Genomic DNA, 25001 nt, shown 5'->3' with positions numbered 1-25001 from the left:
GCTCAAGGTGAATGTCTTAAGCTGAAGGGAGACTCCTCAGTGATGAGCTGGGGTTTCCGCACAAGCAGCTCGCACTCTGGAGCCCCGAGAGAAGCGCCCGCTGGGAACACGCACTGGAATACTTTATTAGTTTGTTTAACCCGACAACTGTATCCTCAATGTCATCGTGTAGTTCTTTGCGCCTTAAAACTGCACATTAAAAGTGTGAATTAAAAAGTCGTTCCTATGTAAAGTCTGTGTGGACATGGCATTTGAAGTGTACCAGAATCCCACAAAGCATTTGGGAGGATAGAAGAATCCTTCTGCAGGTAAAATCAGGTGAAAGCTGAGCGAGGGAGGAACTGGTTTCCACCTTGGGAACAACCCAGTCACATGGGCCTGGCCGCCCCCAACTCAGTGCCCTGTGAGCTGAGACCCTGAGTAAGCGATCTGAGGGGAAAGACAGGAGGGCCCTAGTGGGGAGGCCGGAGTCCTGAGTGACGGGCAGGGCTGGGAATGGGGGGACCTGGGCCTGGCCATCTGGAAAGGGCTTGACAAGGACCCAAGGGGTGGGTGCACAGGCAGATTGACCGCTCTGCAAACACGTACAGAGTGGCTGTGATCGCAGCAAAGACCAGGTTTCCTTTCCTATTTTCATGATAGCAACAATCCTATATAATAAAACCCTAATATGCAAATGGACTGAATGGCAGAAGGACAGGTCACTATGATGTGCACTGACCCCCAGCGGGCAGACGGTCAATGCAGGAGCTGCCCCCTGGTGGTCAGTGCGCTCCACAGGGGGAGCACCGCTCAGCCAGAAGCTGGGCTCACAGCTGGTGAGTGCAGCGGCGGTGGCAGGAGCCTCTCCCGCCTCCACTGCAGACGGGTGGTAGGACAGAGGGGTCCCAGACTGCGAGAAGGCACAGGCCAGGCTGAGGGACTCCCCCACAGTGTACGAAATTTCGTGCACCGGGCCTCTAGTCAATTATAAATACTAGGACTTCATCTTCCTGATAAAAATGCCACCTTCCACGAAGGGGGCGCTCGCTTCCTAGGGGGAGTGTGGGCACAGCCAAAGTGTCTCCACTTCAACCCGTGCCACTGGGCAGCAGTGACAGCGATAGGCCCACGCAGGTGGTGTGTCCGGGCCTTTGTGCTCGGGGGACCCGCTCCACACTGACCCACGTACAGAGAGGGAGCTGCCGCCCACTCTGACTCTGTAGGGTAGGTCACCCTGGCCTCGGAGGCTTCCTGTGAGGTGGCCTCGACACTAGGCCTGGCCCTCCAGCCGGGCCACGGCCTGCTTCAGGTCCTGCACCACGAGGTCCACCTCGGCCCGGGTGGTGCCGCGGCCCACGCTCAGCCGAAGCGCGTTCCTGGCCACGTCAAAGGGGATGCCACAGCTCAGCAGCACCGGGGATGGCCTGTAGGGGCAAGAGACCAGCATTAGCTGTCACAGAGAAAAGACAGGGAAGGGCCCGGCCCCCTCTGCTCTTGGCCAGCTCCCCACCCCCTCTGCAGGCATCCCCCGGCCACCCGTCTTCCAGGTCCAGCTCCAAAGCCTCCCTGGTTCTCCAGACCCGGGGCCTCTCATGCCAGAAGGTCCCACACTGTCAGCACAGAACCTCAGCCCCGGAGCACGGACAGCTCCCAGTCCTGACACGCAGGGGTTTCCAGGGCTCCGAGATAGGCAGACACACACAGACACACACACACACACACACACGGTGGAGCGTCTTGCCTCCACATTGTTTGAGGCTGTGGCGTACCAAGTGTTTTGGGTTTTCACAGCACACAGCACAAGGCTTTCTGCACATGGGTCCAGCCTATATTTATGAATGGAGGCAGTTCTGAAGCTGGGTGTGTGCAGCTCGTGGGGGTCCTCAAATCCCCAAGCAGGCGCTGCCTTCATAGGCCACCTACAGGCCAGGGGCCCAACAGCAAGGCAGCATGGGCTGCTGGACTTCAGCGCCTGAAACCCCCAGATCCAGGCCATCGGGTACGGGCCAGGCAGCAGGTGATTTCATCACCTCCGGTCACCCAGCTTAGAGCTGATCTGCAGCTGACCCTGTCACAGCTGAGAGGAGGACCATGCTGGGCAGTGACAACACAGCTCTTCCTGGCTGGGTGACCTCACTTCTGTTCCAGGAGGCACCACCACAGGGCCCCACCCCCACCTACAGGGCAGTGGGCACCTGCCTCCACCCTCTCCCCCTCCCACCCACCCAGGGGCCACACGGGACACCTGTGCCCCCTGAGCGGTGCTGTCACCCCTCCTCGTCCCCTCCACCCCACCTCTGTGGCTGTTAAGAGTGCAGACTGCAGCTGCCACCTTGACCTCTCTGCCTCAGTTTCCTCATCTTAGAAATGGGCTACTCAGATCATCCCAGAGCGTCATGGTGAGCATTCCCTGAGAGATGCCCCCTGAAAGCTCGGTGAGGGACACGCCCATGAGCCCTTTTCTGGGTCCAGGCTGGCCTGGCCTCGCTGCTCCTGACCTGGAGTCTGGTTGCCACATCGGGCTCCTGGCCCCACTGCCCGCCCCTCCCCACCCCGTGAGAGCTGCTGGTCCAGCCTGGGCCCTGCTTCAGGCTGCAGCTCCTGCCCTGCCCCCAGAGGCCTGCACAGGGTCCCCTTCTATGTCCCCACCAGGCTGCACAGCTCTGTGCTGCGTCCTGGAGAGCTCTTACCGGTCCCCGTGGTCCGAGTGGCACGCGGCCCCCACGCTGGCCAGCAGCGTCCTGCACTGTGCCAGCACCGAGCAGCCTGAGGAGAGAGCACAGTCCCCTGAGGCCGAGAGTCCAGGCGGGGCCCCTCCCCGTGCCCCCCCCCCCCCCCAGCAGAGGTGAGAGAAACCGCAGGGGGCCCGGGACCAGGCATCCTCTCCCTGGCTGTGGAGAAGCAGGCATGGTTCTGCTCATAAAACTGTCCTCAGAAATGTCGTTTCCCACCACCGCCTAGTGAGACAGCGGAATTCTGATTAGCGGCCGCACTTAGTAAGTTGTCCTGGCAGTAAGTTAGCCTTAACCCGCGTTTCCTAAAGGTAGGACACGAGGCAGCTGCCTTCATGAAGCCAGAGGCCTCCCTCTTCTTCCAGGCGGAGGCGACAACAGTAACGAGCATCTCGGTCCCGTTCACATTAACACGGGTTGCCAGTGATAGAGTCTGCCCCGGGAGAAGCGGGAAAGGAGGAACTTAGCTTCCCACAGTGACCACGCCTGGAGACGCAGCCACACGCCCCTCTGCCCCGTCCCACTGAGAACGCAGCGCAGCCCAGGGTCTCATTAACGCAGCCACGATGCTGCCCCGTCCTCTGCAACCCAGGACAAAGCAGCAAGGACCTCTTCTCCTAAGCAGTGAATGTGCTCTGAGCTGTGGCTCACTCCACCTCCCAGTGAAACACAGCAGGGCACCCCTGGACTGGCTCAGGGACGCAGGACAGCTCTTTTCCCTGATGGGGAGCAGTGTCTCAGCAGCCAGGGAAACCCCTGGCTTTGCACTCTTCCCTCCTCACAGCCAGTTTTTAGAGTTGATCTACTTTCCCTAACCTTCATAAAATATCTTGTCAAATTTGCTGGCAAAAAGGGATCAACGACCCTAAAACGTAGTTCATTTCATCTCCTTCCCGAACCGCTTTCAGCGGGCGTGAGGCCTGCTGAGCACTGCGCACGCCCTCCTCCTGGGCTGGGAGCGCCGAACAGTCCGAGAGGCAGGCCTGCGACAGCCCAGGCCACCTGGGACAGGGCGGCCACTGCGCCTCAGCAAGTGACCCACAGCACAGCCCAGCCCGCCCCCACGCCCGGGAGACCAGGAGACTGTCATCACCTTGGAGCTGGGGTCCCCGGAAGGAGAAGTTACACGTGTTGGGGAGCCGCTCAGTCCCCGGAAACTGGCTGTTCAGATGGATTTTCTTCTTACCGAATTCAGCCTGAAGATCGATGAAATGTTCAGTTGTTCAGTGATGGCTCCAAAGTCCCGCCCCGCCCCCACCCCCACCCCCCAACCACCTTCTTGACCTTTAGACTTTCCTGGGAAACAAAACCTCAACCTCAACACGTAAACTCATTCTCACTGGGAAGCACCTACCTAGACTGGCTATGGAAGCAGAGCCAACAAGGAGATGAGATCCTGGCACTCGAGTCCACACTGATCACTAAAGGCACCAATTCTGGTGCGTGTCTGTCTGGAAAACAATCCACTTCCGGGGTCCCTCTCTGGGGTTCTGACTCTGGCTCCTGTCTCATGACCAGCTGGGCTCAGTCCCTGTCCTCAGTGCCCACTGGCAGAAGGAGATGAGGCCCCAAAGACACCCGCTCCCCTGGGGCCGACGGGGCGCTCACCGCCAGCCTCTCCTCCAGGTAGTCGCGCACGTCCCGCATGTGGGCCTCGTAAGCCTCGCAGTTCTCTGCCACCAGCTCAGCAGCCTAGGGACACGGAGGGCGCCCACTTATTGTAAAGCCAAGGACCACAAAGCTTTACGGAGCAGGGGCGGCGATTCCTGGGACTGACGGGCCATTTCCTCAGACTGCTCGCTTCTGGAACAGCAGACAGTACTGGGGGCTGGCTGGCGGTTGAGCTAAGTGCCTGGAGTGTCACCGCCCTTGATCCACAGGAATGTACTTGACCAGGCACCTCCCGAAACTGCCACGCACCAGAGCTGCCGCAGCCCATAAGGGCAGGAAGAATGTCAGCCCTCAAAGCACGTCCTACTGTTCCAGAGACGGAGGGACGGACGGGCACACACACACACACACACACACACACACACACACACACACACGGACAGGTGGGCGCATCACACTGCCTGGGTGGGTGATCTTCGGGGACACGGGCACGTGGGGGCAGGGGTGTGGCGATGGCACGCAGAGTCGGGCAGGGGCAGCCGCCAAGGTCCAAGGCCAGGGGGGGGGTGAGTGCTCCCGGAGCAAAGCGAGCGGTGTCAGGGACCGAGGCTCCGTGACAGGCATGACCTGAGCCTAAGTCACAGGGCAAAGGATTCTGGGAAGGGGACCGACCTGTATGGTCACCCACCACTCGGTGTGTGGAGAAGGGAAGAGGCTGGCAGGGGTCAGCAAAGGATGGGGATGACCTGGTCACGTGGCGGTGGCCATGGAAACCGACAAGAGGCAGATCCTCACTATTATTGTGGAGACAGACAGACAGGCCTGGCTGCTGCCTCAAGCATGGGAATAAGAGCAAGGTCAAGGGCACCTCCTAGATTCCAGAAGTGAGGGCGTGGATGGCAGGAGGCTCCATGGGGAGAGGGGGATGATGGAGGGGAGTGTGGGATACATCGCGGACCCTTGGAATTTCCCTGGTGACAGGAGTACCTCTGTTCTAATGAGGCCTCACTGGTGGCTGCTGAGTGGGGGACTGGTCACCAAAAGGCCAGGCCATCTCAGGAGCCTGGGATTTTCAGCCCCACCCCCCATTCTCCAGAGAGGACCGGCTGGAAATGGAGTTAAGACCCACTGAAGCCCATAAAACCCCGAGTACGGGGTGGGGAGGACTCAGGGTGGGCAGACACGTGGCGCTGGGGGAGGCACCCAGAGCATGGAAGCCCCGGCCTTCCTCTGCCTCTCTTCCCCTGGGCGTTTCCCCCGCACCCTTCACCACACCCTTTTATGAAACCGGGATCTGAGTTCTGTGAGCCCCTCAGCAAATTAATTGAATGGTGGGGGGTGGGGGGGGGGCTAGGGGAACCTCCAATTTATAGCCCGTCGGTCAGAAGCCCGGGTGACAACCTGGACTTGGGACTAGAGTCTGAGTGTAGGATCTCCTGGGACAGCTGCCTCCAGGCGGTGTCAGAACTGAGCCACACTCAGGACCGCCAGCGGGGTCACAGAGAACCGCGGGGCTCCGAGTGCCGTGAGTGTGGCAGCCCGAGAGAGGAGACACGGGAGGAAGGCTGTTTCCCGCCACCTGCCCCGGCCCACAGGCTCACCTTCCCGAGGCCGGCGATCATCGGGGTGTTCTCCGTCCTGGAAGACAGGGAGTCAATCCCATTGTTATGCAAACCACTGACAAATGTCCCAGGAAGGGATCCCGTTTATGTGCGAGTTGTGTGTTCAAAGACAAAATCACACCAACACCCTTTCTACACACATGCCACACAGGCCCCCAGCCCTCCTGCCGTCTACTGCCTGCCCAGCGGCGGCCGGCAGGCCACCCCTCCCCCTCCCGGTCCCGGTCCTCGGTAACAGTTCTGCCCGGACCAGGGAACGCCCCCCCCCCGCCCCCCCGCAGACCCACAGCCGCCTCTTTGGTCGCCACTGCAATGGCGGGGGCGGGGGGGGGGGGGGGTCTGAGAGCTCTTCCTCCCTGTTCCCTCGGCCGAGGCTCAGCAGCGCCTCCCCGCCGTGGATGGATGAACCGTCACTGGAGGTTTGGGGCAGAGAAGGCGCTGCCAAGTCCTAGGCCCAGGCAATTTTTTCCGTTTTTGTTTCCCCGCAAAGTGTCAGCTTTGTGTTTTACAGAAGTTCAGGATCTATTCTGAGGTCATGCTGGGGAGGGCGTGGGACGGGTGGAGGCGCGCCGCAGGCCTCAGACGGCCATCACTGCAGCCCCAGGCGCGGGCGGGCTGTCCGTCCTCCACAGAACGGCTTCCCCATCTCTGCCAAAAGTCACGGGGCATATGTCTGGTTGTTCTCTTTTGTTCCCATGGTCTCCTCGCTGGGATTTGATAGGCAGAAATTGTACATGAATTTGGGGAGAACTGACATCTTTACTGTATTGAGTCTTTTGACCCATGACGTGGTGCGTCGCTGCATTTATTTAGATTTTGATTTCTTTCGCTGGCACCATGCTGTTCAGCATGCATGCCCAGTACAGGTTGTGTTACATTTGTATCTGGGTGTTTTTGAGTGATTGCAAGTGGTACTGTAGTTTAATTTGGTTGTCCATATGTTCACTCCCCAGTTTTCCTTCATCTGACAACGTCTTGACTTTCCCCTGACCCTGGGGGACAGGTGTGCTGTGCATGATTCCGGCAACAGTTCTGAGCACCTGCCAAATGCCCTGCCATTTCCTTCTGGCCTCGTGGTTTCTGGTGAGAAATCCATTGTCTCTGAAATGAATTTTCCCCTCTAGGTAAGGTGTCAGTTTTGCCCTGGCCAATTTCAAGATGTTTCTTTGTCTTTCATTTTCAGAAGCTTAACCGCATATTGTGACATGGATTTCCTTCGGTATGCCGTTTGGGATTTGTTCAGTTTCTTAAATCTGCAAGCTTATGTCTCTTGCCAAACTTGGGAATTTTTCAGCCATTGTTTCAAGTGCTGTCAGCCCCCCTCTTGCTACTCTCCTGGGACGTTACAGAAACGCACTGGATCCTTTGCTATAGTCACATGGGTCCGAGACTCTGTCCAATTTTTCCCACTCTGTTTCTTTTCTGTTGTTCAGATTGGATAATTCTAGTTATTCTTCTATCTTTCAAGGTCCACTGATTCCTTCCTCTGTGCCTCCATTCTGCTGTTGAGCCCATCAGCCGAATTTTTATTTTCATTATTGTAGTTTTGGTCTACAGTTTCCACTTCTTTACATCTTTTTCTTTGCTGACACTTTCTATGTCCTTTGTTCACATTTTTCCTTGACGTGTTTTTACCGTGTCTGATTTAAAGTCTTCGCCACATCATTCTAACGCCTTTGTCATCTCCCTGTTGGCAGCTATTGAAAACTCTTCTCAAGGTCCCACCTTGTTCCCTGGTTGCAATGGCCCTGTGTGTCTTGGGGCCACAGGAGCAGTCAGGAGGAGCCAGGTGTTTGCGCGCCCCGCTCACCTGCAGGCCAAACAGCAGCCGTCCGGCCAGGGGGCTTCGCGGCACCTGTGCAGTGGCCGAGCCAGAGTGCCCAGGGGAACTGTGCTTTTTTTGCTGTCAATCCTCACCTGAGGACATTTTTATCCACTGATTTTTTTAGAGAGAGTGGAAGGGGGCAGGAGAGAGAGACATCGATGTGAGAGAGACACATCGATTGGGGCCAGGGGTCAAACCTGAAAGCCAAATACATGCCCTTGACTGGGAATCGAACCCACAACCCTTCGGGGTGTGGGCTGACGCTCCAACCACTGAGCAATGCTTGCCAGGGCACGGACCAACACTTTGAAGCATTTAAAGAAACAGAGATGTCCTTCATCTCCAAAAGCCTGTGGGTCTGTGAGTGCTGAGTGGGGGCTCGGAGGGAGAGCAGGGCTGGCTCAGCAGTGAGGGGCTGTGCGGCCCCCGTGCGGCCGGAGACAGAGAGAGCCGGCCCTGGGGGCACACCCCAGCCAGCAGCCAGAGCCTCGCTGACCTCCACCTTACCCCGGCCTGAAATTCCGTTCCTGTCCGCCTCCGAACAGCATGGGGTGCAGAGGGGTCAGTTCCCCGAGCCCTCGGACGTAAAGGGCTCCGATCCTGGGGCCATAGAACTGAAAGGAGAAGGCAGTCGTTATGAGCAAGGAGCTTCCCAGGAGGAAACTGATCGCTGAGAGGCACAGAGACACTGCACCGTGCGGGCCCACAGCTGTGCCCGTCACCGCTCCGCACCCGCTGGAGTCACGGAGGCCTTCGGGAAGCGGGCAGGCTGGACTCAGTCCCAGCTGCGTGGTGATGGGTCCCGTGCCCCCCGCCATGTGATAGCATTTGTGAAAGGACAGGGTTGGAACTAGAGATCACCGAGGGCTATTTCTGGGTGTGAGTCCACATTTTCACACAGAAATCACACAAGAGCTGTAGGTGCCGCGGTGCCAGGCCAGCCGCTCGGCCTCTGGAGCCCAGCAGGCCCTGAGCTGCAGAACCAAGCACCAGGGCCAGGCCCCCTGCACTGCCAAGGTCTTCACGGTGAGCCAGGCCCTCTCTCCACCTTAAAGCTGCATCACAGAACCAAACCTTTACATTCAGGAGCCTCACTTTAAACCACGTGAGAGACAGCAGCACTTTCTTGAAGCCCACATCTCCGTCCTCGCGGGAGGGCTGAGTGGGCTGACACTCCCTGCGGCAGAGAACACACACCACCGGGCTAACCCACCTCGTCTACCTCCCCTGCGCCCTCAGTGCCCTCCCACAGCCTTTCCTGGCTGCCCCCTCCCGCCCCTATGGGTTGGGTGCCCCATTATCCCAGCCATGGCACTCGTCACATGACACGCTAGCTGTCGCGGGTCCCCTTCTGTAAGCTCCTCCGAGCGGGGAGCTGCTGTCACTGCATCCCAGGGCCCAGCTCTCAGTGGCCCTCAGGTGCCCGGGGTGACAGGTGATGGTAAGCGGTGAGCCTCCAGGTCATGGAGCCATGTTCCCCCAGGAGGGAAGCAGGCCTCTGCATGCGCACCTTGTGCCCCACGATCGTCAGGAAGTCCACGCCCAGGTCCTCCACATCCACGCGCCTCTTCCCCAGGGCCTGCGCGGCATCCGTGTGCAGGAGAACGGCAGGCAGCCCGGAAGCCGCCCGCTCCTGGTTCAGGGCTTTAACTCGCCGGCTGATCTCAGGGATGGGCTGAAGAGGGAAAAACCAAGAGCTGGGTATGTTGCTTGGATTTGATGAAAACTGAATGAAAGAAGGAGACACTAACTGGGACAGACCCAAAACACTACAGAATTAAAAGCAGAGGAAGAGCCCCAACCGGTTTGGCTCAGTGGATAGAGCATTGGCCTGCGAACTGAAGGGTCCCAGGTTCGATTCCGGTCAAGGGCATGTACCTTGGTTGCGGGCACATCCCCAGTAGGGGGTGTGCAAGAGGCAGCTGATCAATGATTCTCTCTCATTGATGTTTCTAACTCTTATCCCTCTCCCTTCCTTTCTGTAAAAATCAATAAAATATATATTTTTAAAAAATAAAAGCAGCTGAAACCGGTTTGGCTCAGTGGATAGAGCGTCGGCCTGCGGACTAAGGGTCCCAGGTTCGATTCCGGTCAAGGGCATGTACCTTGGTTGCGGGCACATCCCCAGCAGGGGATGGGCAGGAGGCAGCTGATCGATGTTTCTCTCTCATCGATGTTTCTAGCTCTCTATCCCTCTTTCTTCCTCTCTGTAAAAAATATATTTAAAAAATAAAATAAAAATAAAAGCAGAGGAAGAGGCCCAGCCGAGAGGATGGACGGACTGGCGGGGCTGACCGCCCCCTTCCCACCGGGTCTGCGAAAAAGGAAAGAGCGACTCACCATGACGACGCCGGTCTCGTTATTCGCCAGCATGATGGTCACGAGGCATGTGGCCGGGCGGACGGCCGCCAGGATGTCGTCAGCCTCTGCCTGCCCGTTCACCGTGGACACGGGGACGAAGGTGACCGCTGAGCATAAAACACAAGTACTGAGGTGAAGAACCCTCCTTGACAGTTCACTTAGATACAGCTCCACAAATGCATTTTCCACGATTACAAACGTAATTTATTGTAAACATTCTGAAAACTATAAAGAAGGAATTGTCATCCCACCAGAAATGATCGACTTGAACGCTTCCTTAATGAAGCCTCAGTTGGTGGGTTCACTTTGTGGAACGCTCTCCTTTCTGCATCTCAGGGGCCCACGAACTTGACCTCCAGGCACTCGGCGCTGAGCCAGTGCTCATTCCCGGCACTCACTGCACAGGGAAAACAGTGGGGTGACTAAATAGAGGGTCCGGGTTCAAAAGCAAACACACACATGAACACACCTGGGAACACTTAGGAGCTGGTGCCTCGGCTTCCGGGGTGAGAGCTCGGGTAGCGGAGAAAAGCGCGTGGAAGCCTCCGACACCGCCCGCCCCCTGCAGCCAAGACAGTAAATCCCATCAAGGCTGCGTCACAGGGGAGCGAGGGCGAGCGCTGCCGCCTGTTAGGGCCTGACACGGGCAAGGATGGTGGCCCCTGTTCTGTCCATATTTAATTCACCAGTCTGACCCTTACAAAAGCCATGATCGCGGAAGAGGACAGTAGACCCCACACATTCAATCAGTTATAAGCTCTTACTTAAGGCTGCTCTTCCAGACGTGGTGTCTTTGCTAAAGCAGACTGACCTGGCCTCAGGTAGAGGCAGCCACTGATCTGGGAATCTGGGAAGTGGTTTCCCCACCCATGTCAGAAAAGAGCGTCAGAAACCACTGGCATTCACTGAGGGGACAGGAGGCATTTACAGTACTGCCCCGGGCTATGGTAACTCATCTGTTCTCTCTCATAATGTAGCTCGAAGGAACCTGGGCCATCCGGACATTGAGAACATAATACTGATTAAAAACAAAACCAAACAAAAGACAAACACACCCTTATGCCCCTCAAGGTCCCTCAGAAACTAGAGAACAGATCTATTTCTAAGTAAGAGGTGTCACCTATAGATAAGGGAAGCTGAGGAATCCCCAGAAAGACCGTGGCATTTGATTAGTAGGAATAGGATAAGCAAACTCAGAACATTAATGTCTGAATGGATCCGGTGACCATCCAAGTTCAGGGTGCACAGTGTGGAGAGCAGGGCGGGGCTGATGACTAAGGCAGGCAGAGGACTGGTTCTGGTGTCTGAGCACCCTGCCTTGCACCCAGCAAGTGGGCGGCATCACATGCCCAAGACAGGAGAGGCAGGCCCAGGGGCTCCAGGACAGGGAGGGCCCGAGAGAAGGGGAAGAACTCACACATCCGCTGCAGGACACGGACAGGAGGCAAAGGGAGGGCAGCCTGGCCAGAACTGTCTTTTCATGAAGAAGATACTCAATATCAATAGCCACAGGGAAAGGCAAGTCAGAACCACCATGAGATTCCACTTCACACCCACTAAGATGGCTATAATCTATAATGATAAAAGCATAATATGCTAATTAGACCAGACGTCCTTCCAGACGTCCTTCCTTCCTTCCGGATGAAGCTGGGGCTGCGAGAGAAGCCAGGGTCCTGGATGTCTGCCGGCGGCCAAAGGGAAGCCTGGGTCCCGGGTGCTGGAGGGAAGCCCAGGTCCCAGGTGCTGGAGGGAAGCCGGTGCCGGCAGCCGGGGAAAGGAAGGCCTACTCTTGCACAAATTCCGTGCACCGGGCCTCTAGTAAACAATAAAGCCCTTGCTGGTGTGGCTTAGTTGGTTGGGCATGGTCCCGTACACTGAAAGGTTGCCAGTTCGATTCCTGGTCAGGGCACATGCCTGGGTTGTGGGCTCGATCCCCAGTAGGGGGTGTGTGGGAAGCAGCCAATTGATATTTTGCTCTCACATCTATGTTTCTCTCTGTCTCTCCCTCTCCCTTCCTCTCCCTAAAAAATAAATATTAAAAAAATAATACAGACATTAACAAATGTTGGTGAGGATATAGAGAAATTGGAACCTTGTGACTACTGGTGGGAATGCAAAATGGTGCAGCTACTTTGGAAACAAAGGTTAAGGCTAAACACCGTTAGCAGAGACCCAGCTGTCCCACTCCTAGGTATAAACCCAAGAGAATGAAAAGGTGCCCACAAACACACTTACAGACAAATGCTCACACTGGCATTATCATAATGACAAATGCTCTTTAACTGATGAATGGATGAATAAAATGAGAATATTATTCACATAAAATGAGGTTTACTCATCCACATAAAGGAATTAAGTGCTGGCACATGCTACAGTATGGATGAACCTGAAAACATTATGCTGAGAGAAGCTAGGCACAAAAGACCACGTATTATTACATGACTCCATTTCTATGAAAGTCCAGATCAGGGAGCCTCTAGAGACAGAATGCAGGTTAGTGGGTGCTTGGGCTGAGGGCCTCTGTAGCATGTGAATGACCTCTCCATAAAGCTGATTTATAAAGAAAGCAATTGGCCTGGCTGTCGTGGTGCAGTGGTTGAGCATTGACCTATGAACCAGGAGGTCATAGTTCAATTCCCCTGTCAGGGCACATGACTGGGTTGCGGGCTCGATCCCAGTGTCGGGCGTGCAGGAGGCAGCCGATCAATGAATTTCTCTCATCATTGGTGTTTCTATCTCTCTCTCTCTCCCTTCCTCTCTGAAACCAACCAATATATATTTATATAAAGAAAGCAATTGGGAGAGGTGGAGGAGGTGTGAAACGGTCAAAGTCATCATTTTATATGGGGGTGGGAGTATCAGCAAACAGATGCTTGAGCTGAAATGGAGATTATGGCCCTGACCAGTTTGGCTCAGTGGATAGAGCGTCGGCCTGTGGACTGAAAGGTCCCAGGTTCGATTCTGGTCAAGGGCATGTACCTTGGTTGCGGGCACATACCCAGTAGGGAGTGTGCAGGAGGCAGCTGGTCGAAGTTTCTCTCTCATCGATGTTTCTAACTCTCTGTCCCTCTCCCTTCCTCTCTGTAAAAAATCAATAAAATATATTAAAAAAAAAGAAATGGAGATTATGTTTGTAAGTGATTAAGTATTAAGTTGGAAGTAATTAAAATGAAATGTGAACCATAAGAGAAACTCCAGGTGGGCTTGAGCAGGACAGGACTGGGGGCCACTTTACTTTGTACTTTATACCTTTCTATAACGTTTCAATTGTTTCTATCATGAGCATGTTTATACTTTGTAAACATTTGTGTAACTTTAAATAAGAGGGTAAAGGCAACAGTAACTGATAACAATATATACTAAGTTGCCTTCCCTGTGTAAGACAGAAAAAAGGCAGCAGGGATATGAGGAACTGCAACCTAATAAGAAGGTTAGACCTGACCTTCCTTCCTCCCCCCCCTTAATTAGACTGGTGCATTCAGGTAAGACCAGAAGGAGGAAAACCTTTCCAGTCTTCACACAGCAAAACCAACACCAAGGTCCTGGTCTACCCCAGCAGTTCTGTTACAGCCCTTCATCTCTGGGATAAAACTGCTTTCCCAGATCCGCCTTCAGGTTTCCAGGCAGATTCAACAGGAAAGCGGACAACGAGAAGAAATAATTTCTTATGTAAAGGAGACTTAACCATGGCTGTCTTGGGCGGGGGGCGGGGGTTGGGGGGAGGCTCTTATGTTTTCAAGTCAGTGGTCTTCACCTGGAATCACAGGAAAAGTGAGAGAAGGACCGGTTCCTTCTGTGTGACGATGACAGGGCCATCGCCACTGCCAGCCGCCTGGCACTGCTCTGGGGGAGGCCGGGCCACCCTGCCCAGCCTCACTGAGAGCCCCTGATTCTGACCCCCTGAAGGGGGTGCCTATTTGATCCTTCTTCATATCAGAGGAGTAGAAGCCAAAATTTAATTCTTAAAATCAAACAATGAAAAGCACCATTTAGCATTTTATAGACATGTCATTTAAATACTTATTGTATACAAGAGTCTGAAACATCATCTGCATACACCCGGTGGTCACTTTAAGGGAAAACCTCATGGCATCTACTGACACCCAGGTGGCAGCCTGGAGGGACAGGCTGTGTCCCCTCCATGAGGACAGCCAGGAAGCCGGAGCGCAGGAGGGCGCTGGCTCACCCTGTCCCCGGGGCCCCTCCCCACTGGGTCAGCCAGGCGGGTCGGCAGAGCCGTCCCTGCGGCAGTCTGGGCGGGCACTCACCGGCCACTCGCTCCTCCACCAGGTGCTCCAGAGGCAGGCGGATGGAGTCGTGCTCCACAGTGCAGGTGATGATATGGGGCGTGGCCCCCTCCGCTGGGCTGTGCCGCTTGGCTGTGTCCCCCCTGGAGGTGTGGGTGGTTTGGAAATGCCTCACCACGGAGTGGATCACCAAATTATTGGACTGCAGAGACATGCAAACAACCATTGACAGAAACTGCCCGGAGGGGAGAGTGGGAACAGCAACCTCTCCTGTTGGGATTTCCTCGTGGCTAACATTTAAGACAGAAAGAAAAAGTCAGTTCCTGAGCTGCGCCCTTTGAAAGGCCCAACTGCAAAGACTTGAGGGTTTCAAACTTTCAAAAACCTCAGAACTCATTTCTGGTCAGTTATACCTGCTTTGCATGATTATGTCTGCATGAGCAACTTATGCACTTTTAAAACTTAAAAATCCGTCAAAAAAGACTATCTTTCCCAGGCCTGTGGCTGGTGGATCACCTCTGCTCAGGACCCTTCGGCATCTCCATCAGTAAAGTCTTTGACTCAGAGAGTCTATCATGGACTTGGCCCGACAGCTGCACAGAAGCAAGATGATGGACGTAGAAGACTATTGACTATAGCGCTGTAACGGGGAAAGCTTGGAGAGCCCTTCCATGTGTATCAATAACGGGACTTGTTAAATAAATTATGCAACATTATTCGGCGGAACACGAGCAGATGTAAAAACACCAAGGGAACGCTCTGTGGCTGATACCAAAAGAGCAACACACTTGCTAAATGTAAAGAGGTAGCTGACGTTGTACATAGTGTCCCACAAACCATACAGAAAGGCGAAATACATACACATTTGCTTGTATGCGCACAAAGATCCCTGAACAGGTACAAAGGGAAGGAGAAAAGACTATGTAAATCCACATGTCTATTTGCATGTTACCCACAGATCACCTCTGGAGGACACAAAGCTAACAGTGTTGGTGTCCTGGAGAAAGAAGTGGACAGCAGGCGAGTGGGGGTGGGCTTGTGCCCTGACCGGGAATCGAACCGGTAACCTCCTGGTTCACAGGCTGATGTTCAACCACTGAGCAACACCAGCCGGGCACCCTTCTGTTTCTTGTTAAAACTACAGCTGAAATACCTGGATTCCTGGTTGGGGCACATGCCCAGGATTCGGGCTTGATTCCCAGTACGGGGGCGTGTAGGAGGCAGCCGATGGATGATTCTCTCTCATCACTTAGAGAGATGTTTCTATCTCTCCCTGTCTCTTCCTCTCTCTGAAATCAATAAAAACATATTTTTTTAAAAAACAAAAAACGACAGCTGAAAGGATGAGACTTTAGAAACCTTACCTCAGTGCCCCCGGACGTGAAGATGATGTCTTGAGCCTTCCCGCCTATCATTTTCGCAAGGTTCTCCCGAGCTGCATCGATAATATCCTTGGCCTTCCTACCTTGAGGGACCAAAATGGACATTCATTAACGTCACTTCATCAGGTGCAATTGACATGTTTAAAGAATGACTAGCCATGAAGGCGCGAGAGGTCTGAGTGGGTAATTCTAAAACAAAACATGTCCCGCCGGCGAAATCACAGTAACGTGTAACACCTAGAAATAACCCGGTGCAAGGGCAGCAGTGAGGTATCAGTGAATCGGGGACCACAGCTGAGATCCCCGGAAGCTAGTGATCTGGGGGGGAAGCCTGGGAACGGAAGGTCCCTGCTCATGCTTTTCGTCTCACAGGTGCTGGAGGACAGGGAGGCTGTGGCCATCGCTTTGCCTCCCGCTCATCCCGGCAGGAGAATGAAAGGATGGGAAGGCCTAAGGTCACGCTGCAAAACAACAAAAATAAGCAGAACTGGAACTCATGACCCCTCAGCACCAAGTCCAATGCCCTAACCTCACAGTGCAGGCCCCCAGGTAGCGAGGAGGTCCCTGCCTCAGGGCAGCACCTACTTTCAAACAGGGGCATGCAGCCCAGCTGCCTCCCAGGCTCACTGGCTCCCAGGAAACCAGGACCAAACGTCAGGAGGCACAGAAAGGAAGGCTCCAGGACGGGAAATCTGGGTTAACGCTGTCACTTCTCTGCTCAGAACCCAACAGGCACTTGCCATCTCCATCAGGCGGGAGCCAGGCCCACACAGTGGCGTCCATAGCCCTACGTGGCACTGTCTCTGGGACCCCCATGCCCACCCACCCACACCCTGCCTGTCACCTGTTACTCCCTGTAACTGCAGTGCATCCTGTTGGTCTCTGTGCGAATGCCTTACCGTCAGGGGTCCGGCCATCCTACACAAAGGCAGCACCCTCCTCCCCACCCAGCAGGGCCCGGCCCATCCCGTCTCACAGGCCCCACAGCCTGTTCACCTAACACACTTACATTTGTCTGCTCACGGTCTGCCCCCTCACTAGAACGGAAGCCTCATGAGGGCAGGGACTTTGTGTTGTTTGCTGCTGTACCCACCGGGCACAGAGCAAGCGCAGGTGAAGCATGCTGGACGAACGACTACGTTAAAATGCTCACCGAAGTCTGACTTTGTGTGTCGTGGAGCAGGACTTGGGTCCTTGGAGGTGAGTCCAAGTCTCTAACGCGAGGCCAGGCTGGCCTCGAGAGTGTCAGAGACGCCACTGGACAGGCCTGGGGACTGCCAGCCCCGTAATGAACTCATTCTATCACAAAGGTGGTTTTCCTGGATATGTTTGAATTTCTACTGAGTATCAACAGAAAGTGAACTGCGATGCATTTTTTAGTTATGGCTCGTAATTTGTGGAAACAAGGGCGGTCAAGGTAACCGAGAATCCACTGACGGCCTTCCTGGGGCCAAGAGCATTATTTCTCCTGGAGGCTGTTCCCAAACTTCTTCATATCAACTGCTTTTCATTGGCGTTTAACTGTTCTCCATATTCTCACGTTCAATGTACCATAAAGCTCAATTTTACTAGAGGAAATATTAGGGACAAGGCAATGTCCAGTTTAGCCAGACACATGTACCAAATAAACCAACAAATATGCTAATGAATGACTAGTACCGGCTTTTGAAAATGCTTCCCGTTATCAAGTTGCTATGGAATTACAAAAGCAAATGGATAAGAAAGTCCACTACAGCTGGTGAAATTGTACCCAGGTATTACAAAATCCCAGGGCAGTAGTCTGTTTGAATGTTATCTTCCGTCACTGTAATCCAGTTAAGATAGTTTATCTTTATTATCCCCAATAAACATTAGATCAGAAGTGTATGATTTTGCTCGCCAGCTGAAAAACATCATGTAACTCTGCTGTAGAACTAGTGATTTTAAATTGTTTTCCAAAACCTCCAATTTAATGCTCTACATCAGTGATTTTCAACCAGTGTGCTGCAAGAATTTTTGAAATGTGCAATACATGACTATTTAACCAGGGGCATTGACCTCTTTCCCTTAGATTGTCAAATAAACAAATGACAACAGCCAACACACAGTAGCCATCCGGTGTGAATGCCCTGTCTTGAACCATAAATATATAGGTCATATAACAGAGATGCATCTTATTGGTCACAACACATATTAAGGTTTCAGCTGATTGGTTAATTCTCGGTACCAGAAATCCTTATATACAAGTATAGGCACCTGATTTTTTAACAAGTCATTTTGGAGTAAAAAGGGTAGGTAATTACTATTATTATTATTATTGTAAATCAATCAAAATTATACCCATTTTTTGTCAGATGGGCAAAAAATGCATTTTTTGGTGTGCCGCAGAATTTTAATAATTAGTTTATATGTGCCATTAGATGAAAAGGGTTGAAAATCACTACTCTACATTAAAATGAGACTAAATGAGAAATAAGAATATTTATAATTAAAGAAATTTAAAAGTAATTTTCTTTTCTCTTTTTAAAAGGCCAGGATTATATTCGATCCTGATGATTTAAAAGATCTATTTTGCAAACTTTATAAGGATCAACTGAGACAGATACGTTAAAGGGCTTTAGGTACAGTTATAACTCTTTTTAAAAAAAATATATTTTATTGATTTTTTACAGAGAGGAAGGGAGAGGGATAGAGAGCTAGAAACATCGATGAGAGAGGAACATCGACCAGCTGCCTCCTGCGCACCCCCTACCGGGGATGTGCCCACAACCAATGTACATGCCCTTGACTGGGATCGAACCTGGGACCCTTCAGTCTGCAGACCGAGGCTCTACCCACTGAGCCAAACCGGTTTCGGCGATATAACTCTTAATAAGACATCCTGTTCATCTGAGAAAGGGAGACAGGAATGTATGTTAAAGATTAAAGACTGTGGTAGCAACAAGGGTCAACGTACCAAGTTGGACTTCTCGGAAAAAAAAACTTGCCAAGAATTATAGCTAGACTTGCAGTTCACAGAAAATCTATTCAAAACCAAGCGCTCCCGTGTGGTGTCATTTCCCTGATGCCTCTGCCGCATATCTGCCATCTGCTGCATCTCCTAGAATTACCTGCCGGGTAAGGGCTGCTGGGATTTCCCCAGGCTTCCCGCATGGCCTCGGTCACGGCCTGGACAACCTCTGGCTCCAGGGGGGTGGTTGCGTTATAGTCCATGTAAACCCTCCTGGAGGAGAGAAAAGGAGATGGGAGTGGGATTACAGGTGCACCAGGTCTATCACATCAACAGGAGCAAGTAAAGCAAGGGCAGGGAGCCCTCAGCCTACACTTGTCCCATCTGAGAAGGACTGGTGGCCCGCAGGGGCCTGGACTGCCCACCAGCCTCTGTAGGGTCAGGCCCATGCCGGCCTGGGGAGCGGCATGTCCCAAAGTCCCTTCTTCCCCGCTTGCTTTTATAATTTCACCAGTTTTCTGTGAAGGCTGCGGCCGGGGTGAGCCCCGCACCCATTCTTCCCACTCTATCTCCCTCTTCGTCTCCCTCAGGGGGCAGGCCTGCTGCTCTCCCCCTTGAACTTTTGGGTTTCTTTGCCTACTAGGATGACCATTGCCCCCGCCTTACTCTTTTTGATCTTTGCTCTAACTTGACCTTCTGGTGAGGCTCTCGGCAGCCTCCCACCCCCTCCTTCCCAGCAGTTTCTCCCTAGACCTGTCCCTTGTTTCCTGTCTGCATCAATGGAGAGTAATAGGATGTCAGCTGCAAGGGCTCTGCCATTCTCCTCACCGCTTGGAGGCCAGCACTGAGAACAACGGCCGGAACACAGCAGGGGCTCCGTTTATAAGACGACAAAGTAAATGTCACAGAAAGGGCACATTCTCAGAAAGATCCTCATCAGTAAAATGTATCTGTGTATCTTCTTTTTTTTAAAATATATTTTATTGATTTTTTACAGAGAGGAAGGGAGAGGGACAGACAGCCAGAAACATCGATGAGAGAGACATCGACCAGCTGCCTCCTGCACACCCCCTACCGGGGATGTGCCCGCAACCAATGTACATGCCCTTGACCGGAATCGAACCTGGGACCTTTCAGTCGGCAGACTGACGCTCTATCCACTGAGCCAAACCGGTTTCGGCTGTGTATCTTCTTACTAATATCAAAAACCTTCAGAAATTTTCATAACTATATACATTAGGACCTAATGTATTACCTAACTATAATGATTAGGTAATCGGCCTGATTCTAGAAATGATTTTACCTGATTTTTAAATCAACAACAGTGTTTAAACCAATCCACACGAAGATTCAAACACAGTTACTAACCATGGCTATTAAACAGTTACTTTGTTTTGTTTTTAGGAAATAATTTTAATCTATGTAAGCATAATTCATGCCCAAACTTATTCAATTCTGTCAGAGGTTTGGTCCTTCATGACATTTGTCATTTTCTTCATGAGCTCTGCACTATGTGAAAAAAAGTAACCTATCCTTTATGGGCTCAGTTAGCATAAACAATCTAACTCTGTAATCCCTCCTTAATAAAGTACAATATATAATCAATGTTGTATCATCTAGAATTGTCAAACTGTTCATGAAAACTAAAAACACCCTATAAAACAATGAAGCTATTTTATGTAACATGTAATAGGTAGTTGTCATGAAGCAAAGCTTAAATATTTAGTCTTCTGAAACTCTAATGTATTTCCATAAGCCTTTTAATATATAATTTTATAAATATGCTTGACCATCATGGAAGCCAGATATATACTTAGTTGTCTTCATCCATAATTCAAAATTTTAAGAGGGTGTAAGCTATAATTCAGATAAAATTTAGTCATAACACCATACCAAGACTTTATAATCAGGAAAGAGATATTTAACATTATTGCTTAGTCTTATAGTGATTTTTAACCTAATTCGTACATCTAAACCCTTATTTATAATTTTCCCTATACTCTTAAATAATACTGCTTGGCAAGTAACATAGGTACTGATATAATTTTTTATTTCAATTAGTTGCAAACGAATTCCAATTTGTTAATCAATGCATATATTCCTTTTTAACTACTTACTACATCTCAGAATTAATCCTACAGAAAATAACTGCCCCAAATGCAAAAACATTGCAAAGCATTTTTTCCTTAAAGATTTTCAAGGAAAATCTATAGGAACACAGACTCATGAAAAAACTAATTAAAAATTTGATATTCCATCTTGCCTTACTAACTGTGAAACAACAGAAAGAGATGTGAACAAATGTTACTTTATATTTCTCTGCTTGTCACAATATTATACTAAGAACTACTATAACTATGTATGAGCTAGTTTCCAGCTTCTTCAAGTATGGGACACACTACAGTTCTATTAGTGAGGAGAAACGAATAATCAATTTTAGGTAACTCAAAAGAAAAATAGGTGGCACAAAAAGATAAAGAGACTTTGGCTTTATATATATAATATTGATTTCAGAGAGGAAGGGAGAGAGAGAAAAAAACATCAATGATGAGAAAGAATCACTGATCAGCTGCCTCCTGCATGCCCCTCACTGGGGATCAAGCCCAAAACCTGGGCATTTGCCCTGATTGGGAATCGAAGCCAACCTCCTGGTTCATTGGTCAGCACTCAATCACTGAGCTACCTTGGCCCGGCAGGAGGCAGAGACTTTTAATTCCAAATTTGTCATAGATTTGTTGGGGGGTGGCCTCTTTATTGATTCTGCTGGTTTAGGGGCTTGAATGATGTGCTCCTGAAATTTGAGTATCAATTCAGACAGTTCTTTCTTCTCAGTAGTCTTGATTTAAGGTTTGACTGGCTCAGGTGGCTTTTCATAATTACGTCTACTTTTTGGAAAGCCTACAATGCTTAAAAAAAAATCAGAAAAAAATCAGTTGTTCTCTTACAGCAAGACCAAGTCCTTAATGCATCATGAGAGACTGGAACACCTGGGTGGTGTGTGGGAGCATGGTCAGAACTGGTCTCGACGTTGCAGCCCCGGCTGTAGCACAACCAGGCTGTTTCTTTTCCCACCAACACAAGTCAGGCCCAAACCCAGAGACGGCAAGACGGAGAGTTTACAACTCCTAGTAACCGCTGGTCTGACAGCCTGTGTTTTTTTTGAACCATGAATGTGCTAATGCAGCATCTTGTCTATAAATTGTTCAAAGTTACCTGATAGGTACAGGGCTTTGGGCAGTTTGACCAGCCATCCTTGGATGTTCCAGTATTAGGACACTCCCAGTCCTGCTGCAACGTAAAGCTGCAGGCGCCCCAACTTGGCTCTCACTTCCTGTAAGTAAGTGTCCCAGAGCCCCTCAAGCTACTAGAGTCAGCTGAGTGACGGGCTTTTCAACCTACTGCTTGGCTCATTTATGGCTTGAATTTCAGAGGGACACTTTGTAGGTTACTCTGCTCCATTACCATCTACTTCCTTAAAGTGCTATCAATAGTATGGACAAGCTAAACTCCATTTAAAAAGGCAAAAAGGCACCCTGAATCTCCCCTCCACTCGGTCTCCTTAGGGCAGCAGTCGCCAACCACTGGTGGTCCGTGAGGTCCGAAAGGCTGGCCACCGCTGCCCTAGGGGACATCTTCCCAGCTCCCATTTGTTCTGTCCCAACCAGAGTAGAATGACTAATGAAAGAGCTGGTCTGATTTATTCTTCATATTCAGGTAAAGAGGATTACCCAAACAAAAAGTATTTAACACATTACTGAATCGGAGGGCAAATATTCACAAACTAGAATGCCACTTTCACCACCACCCCCTCTACCCCCACGGACCGACTCCCTGAGTTCATCCCTACTTTCCCAGGTGCTCAGGCCAGTGGCGTGGGAGGCATACTTAATCCCTCCTTTCCAACACCAATGCATCAGCGGGTCTAGCGGGTTTTGCCTCAGTTCATTCACTTCTGCCACCACTTCTTCCCTCCTAGATTATTAAGAGACCCAATCGCTTTCCTTGCTTCCTCCCCTGCCCCACCCCCATTCCTACTCTCCACAAAGCAGCCAGGATACAATAAAATTAAATTGCATCACTCCCGGGCTCAAACCTCCAAGATCCGCCACACCTTTAGAATAAATACACCCCAAAGTGCTTCCTGGGCTCTGAGGCGCCGCCGGGCCACGCGCCGCCGACTGCTCCGACGCGCTCCCGCCGGCCCTGGACCAGGCTCGTTTGTGCGCTCGGGGCCTTTGGAACTGCCGTTCCCTCCTCCCGCGTGCAGAGCGGGCCCAGACGGTGCGGCTGACTCCAGGGCGTCACTCCGGTTTCAGCGCACTGTCTCCCTCCGGAGCCCGCCCCAGACCACGCCTCGCATCAGCTCGTCCTCCAGCTCTCATCCCTAATCTAGGCCTCCCCCGTGGCCAGCCGGCCAGCGCTGCAACCCCGCGTGGGGCTCCTCCCCGCGAGTGACCAGCGCCCCCCTCCCCCTTTTGACCTCCCCGGGCGGGACACGCCAACCCCTAGCACCGCGGCGCCAGGAGAGCTTCCCGGTGGAGGGGGCCGGCGATCTCCCTCGCCTTCCCCTCTCAGCGCGCACCTCTCCGGCGGGCTCTTCTCTTCGCTGCCGCCGGGCCGACTCGCCACACGCCCCCCTGCATGCCTGCTCGGTGCCGCGGTCGCCTCCATCCCGACCCCGCCGCGACCCCGCTCCCGCTCACCGGGCCCCGGTGCAGTCCACACCCGCCCCGCCACTTAAGCCCGAACTGTCAGCTCTGGGCTTGGCGAGGGGAAGCCGGGTCGCGAGGCCGGGGCGCGTCCGGATTGGCTGAGTTGCGCAACTCCGGGCCAATCCCCACACTTCAGCGGCTGGGAGAGGATGAAACACTGATTGGCTGCGCGCGGTCAGGTGACGGTCCTGGGGCGGGGCGCCGTGCCCGTCACAGAGGGCGTGGTCCCGGCAGCCAAATCCTGGCGGGAACCCCCGCCAGTCCCAGTCTCACTTGTCGCGGGTTGGGGGCGTCTCTCCGGCTTCTCACCCTCCAGGGCCCTTCGCGAGTCCGCCGGCGTCAGCGAGGAGGCGGCGCCCGACACCAGGGCGGCGTGGACCGGGGTGAAGCCGGCGTGGACGGGGTGAGGACTGCAGACGCGGCACGCGGGGTTCGCCTGCGACCACAGCAAACTGAGGCCACAGGTGTAGTCTCAGTGGCATCAGACATTGTTTGGCTGCTTCTCGAGGTTTCTCCTGGCCCTCAGGAGCAAGGGTCTGGGTCTCTGATAAGTAGCTTCTGCGTCCTTGTGCCCGAGGTCTCCTAAAACATGCTTCCACAGCCCCAGCTGCAGGGTCCTCTGCACAGGTGGCTTTGAGTGGAATTAGGGTTCCTTCAACTGTGCATGGATTCTTGGGGTCCGCAGTAGAGGCTGGAGGCCAGTTGTCTAGGGGCGAGAAGTGAGGAGCACTGAGCAGTGGGCGTGGAAATGCAGGGAAGGTGGATTCAAGGTAGGTTCAGGCCGTGACAGGAATGGGGGAGAGCTGGGTGTGGGGCAGGAGGGAGTGCGGAGGCCAGGGGTAACGAAGTGACTCAGAAGACAGCGCCTTCATCTGGACAGGAATGAAACCTGTTTTGGATGTGTTGTTGGAGAGACAGTCAAGTGGAAATGCCAACATTCGTGGACCCAGTAAACCATGTCAGTTGTGCAAGTGTTAAGGGCTAAGGTCCAGATTCTTGAACTCGAATGAAGCCATGGACTGGCCACCCTTTGCATAACTGTCTCAAAGTTTAATTGCGGACCCCACATGTGCCAGGCACTGTTCTACACACTTTTCATGTATTCAAACTAATCTCCATGACACCCTCATTAAGGAGGTAGTTATCCCCATTTTATATATAGGAAATTAAGGTACAGAAAAGCATCTTGCCCAAGTTCACATGGGTAGTGATAGAGCCAGAATTTGAATTCGGGCATGTTTTGTCAAGAAGTTGAATTTTAATTGGGCTTTTCAAGGACTTGCTCAAGACTGGCCTTTTTGGCTGGAAGCTCGATATCCCAACCCTGGGAGATCAGAAATCAACAATCACCAGGTTGATGGGGCACACAGACAGGAAGCAGAACTGTTACTTTTCCCCGAGTGGGGAGACCCCAAGAAGCCACAAGGCCTGGAAGTCAGGGTCCCACACCACTGAATTGGAGGACATAGACTAGGTGCTTATGGCAGTGGGATGAACTGGGTGTGCTGCTTGACAAGATGGGGTTTCCCTGGACAGAAAGGGAAGGTCCAGTGCTGTGGAAATGGCATTTTTAAAAGACTTGATCCCTGATCAAGCAT

The 25001-nt window shown here is 52.5% G+C and overlaps 1 protein-coding gene across 2 annotated transcripts; it reads right to left on the bottom strand.

The window, feature by feature from the left end:
* Positions 1-502: 502 nt before the first annotated feature.
* SCLY (selenocysteine lyase) lies at positions 503-23420 on the bottom strand. Of its 2 annotated transcripts, none has more exons than XM_079782425.1 (12): positions 23274-23420; positions 18852-18964; positions 15745-15845; positions 14402-14582; positions 10113-10240; positions 9283-9447; positions 8280-8386; positions 5927-5963; positions 4323-4406; positions 3808-3910; positions 2673-2748; positions 503-1406 (listed from the first exon to the last, which is right to left on the bottom strand). In XM_079782425.1, exons 1-12 carry the CDS (start codon positions 23360-23362, stop codon positions 1253-1255), a joined length of 1338 nt encoding a protein of 445 aa, XP_079638551.1. In that variant the 5' UTR covers positions 23363-23420; the 3' UTR covers positions 503-1252. The 2 variants fall into 2 exon arrangements, with proteins under 2 accessions (XP_079638551.1, XP_079638552.1); XM_079782426.1 differs by lacking the exon at positions 23274-23420 and adding an exon at positions 22803-23117.
* Between the last annotated feature and the right edge of the window lie 1581 nt (positions 23421-25001).

The sequence above is a fragment of the Cnephaeus nilssonii genome (genome assembly GCF_951640355.1).
Source record: "Cnephaeus nilssonii genome assembly, chromosome: 10".
Classification (NCBI taxonomy): Eukaryota; Metazoa; Chordata; class Mammalia; order Chiroptera; family Vespertilionidae; genus Cnephaeus; species Cnephaeus nilssonii.
This window is presented reverse-complemented; position numbering and strand designations above follow the sequence as displayed.

Bases quoted from the DNA above. Each gene is read 5' to 3' on its own strand.
- SCLY (XM_079782425.1), bottom strand. From the start codon at position 23,362: ATGGAGGCGACCGCGGCACCGAGCAGGCATGCAGGGGGGCGTGTGGCG. The intron at 10,241-14,401 runs GTGAGTGCCCGC...TTTTATGCTCAG, and splicing joins GGTGGAGGAGCGAGTGGCCG to CGGTCACCTTCGTCCCCGTG. The intron at 3,911-4,322 runs GTGAGCGCCCCG...ATCGATCTTCAG, and splicing joins ACCTGGAGGAGAGGCTGGCG to GCTGAATTCGGTAAGAAGAA.